At 39.5% G+C, this 1,142-nt stretch overlaps 1 protein-coding gene across 1 annotated transcript; it reads right to left on the bottom strand.

Moving 5' to 3' along the window:
- Window positions 1–17: 17 nt before the first annotated feature.
- LOC117100886 (craniofacial development protein 2-like) lies at window positions 18–959 on the bottom strand (the record flags this gene model as incomplete). Its single annotated transcript, XM_033240719.1, has 1 exon — window positions 18–959. A coding segment is annotated over exon 1 (942 nt), but the record flags the coding sequence as incomplete, so codon positions are not given.
- Window positions 960–1,142: the final 183 nt, after the last annotated feature.

Below are 1,142 nucleotides of genomic sequence, written 5' to 3'. Positions count from 1 at the left end.
TTATTTAGCCCTTTTACAGCTATGTCCGCAACCAACAATCTGTGATCAGAGTCTAGTGTTTCTCCAGGAAACGCTTTAACATTTAATATTTCTCGCTTGTCTGAGCAAATAAAATAATCAATGATTGACATCTGGTCAAACTTAGCGGAGTTTTGATTCCATCTATATCTTGTATACCTATGTGAACTTTGGTGTTGGAAGAAACCGTTCATAATCTTTAAATTGTTCATAATACAGAAGTCAATTAGTCTTTCTCCCTCAGGATTTCTATGTTCTTCACCGAAAGGACCCATTACCTTTTCAGTTCCCACTCTGTCGCTTCCAATTCTGCCATTAAAATCTTCCATCATCAGCCCTATCTCGGAGTCTTGTATATGATAACAATCCTCTAGTAACCTATAAAAGCTTTCCTTCTCTTCAGTTGTATGTCCTTGCTGAGGTGCATACACTTGATATATGTGGTACTTTTTATTTTGTATGTTCAGAATACATTTCATTAGTCTTTCACTGATTAAGCTCACCTCTTGGATATGTGGTGAGAGTCTGGGTCCTACAATCATGGCTACACCATAATTTCTCCTCCCTACATCTGTCCCGCTGTACATTAGTACAAAACCTCCGCCGAGGTCTATGCTCTTTTCTTTACCGCGATGCCTTGTTTCCGCGATTCCTATTATGTCAATTTTTCTTCTTTCCATCAGATCAAGTATCTCGTTTTCTTTGTTTTTGTAAGTAGCAATATTAATTGTCCCACATCTAAAAGTTATATCTTTATTTCCGTTATCCTTATTTCGTTTCCATTTTCGTTTCTGTGGTCGTCTTCGTTTGGTCCTTCCGTCTCTCGAGGCTAGTTCATGAGATTTACAAGCAATGGTTATCCACTTCTGGCTTGCTAAGCCTATCGAAGCTTCTGGTGCGGTTGTGATGGCCTCTTTTTGCACATCCAAACAGCAATCCATCACAACAAGGGGTCGCGTAACTTTGTCGAAGTGCACCAGCTTAAACCAACTTTGTGCCTGCTTGGGCTTGAGGAGGCAAGCCTGTAACCTTTTTTAAGGGAGCAATAGACACAAAGTTGGCACTAATTAACGGCCCTGAAAACAAGAAGCTATGTTTCAATCAATTAATTAAACAATCAGGTC

This window comes from Anneissia japonica, unplaced genomic scaffold (genome assembly GCF_011630105.1).
Source record: "Anneissia japonica isolate Jap-2015-1 unplaced genomic scaffold, ASM1163010v1 scaffold15994_len1142_cov190, whole genome shotgun sequence".
In the NCBI taxonomy this organism is placed as follows: Eukaryota; Metazoa; Echinodermata; class Crinoidea; order Comatulida; family Comatulidae; genus Anneissia; species Anneissia japonica.
This window is presented reverse-complemented; position numbering and strand designations above follow the sequence as displayed.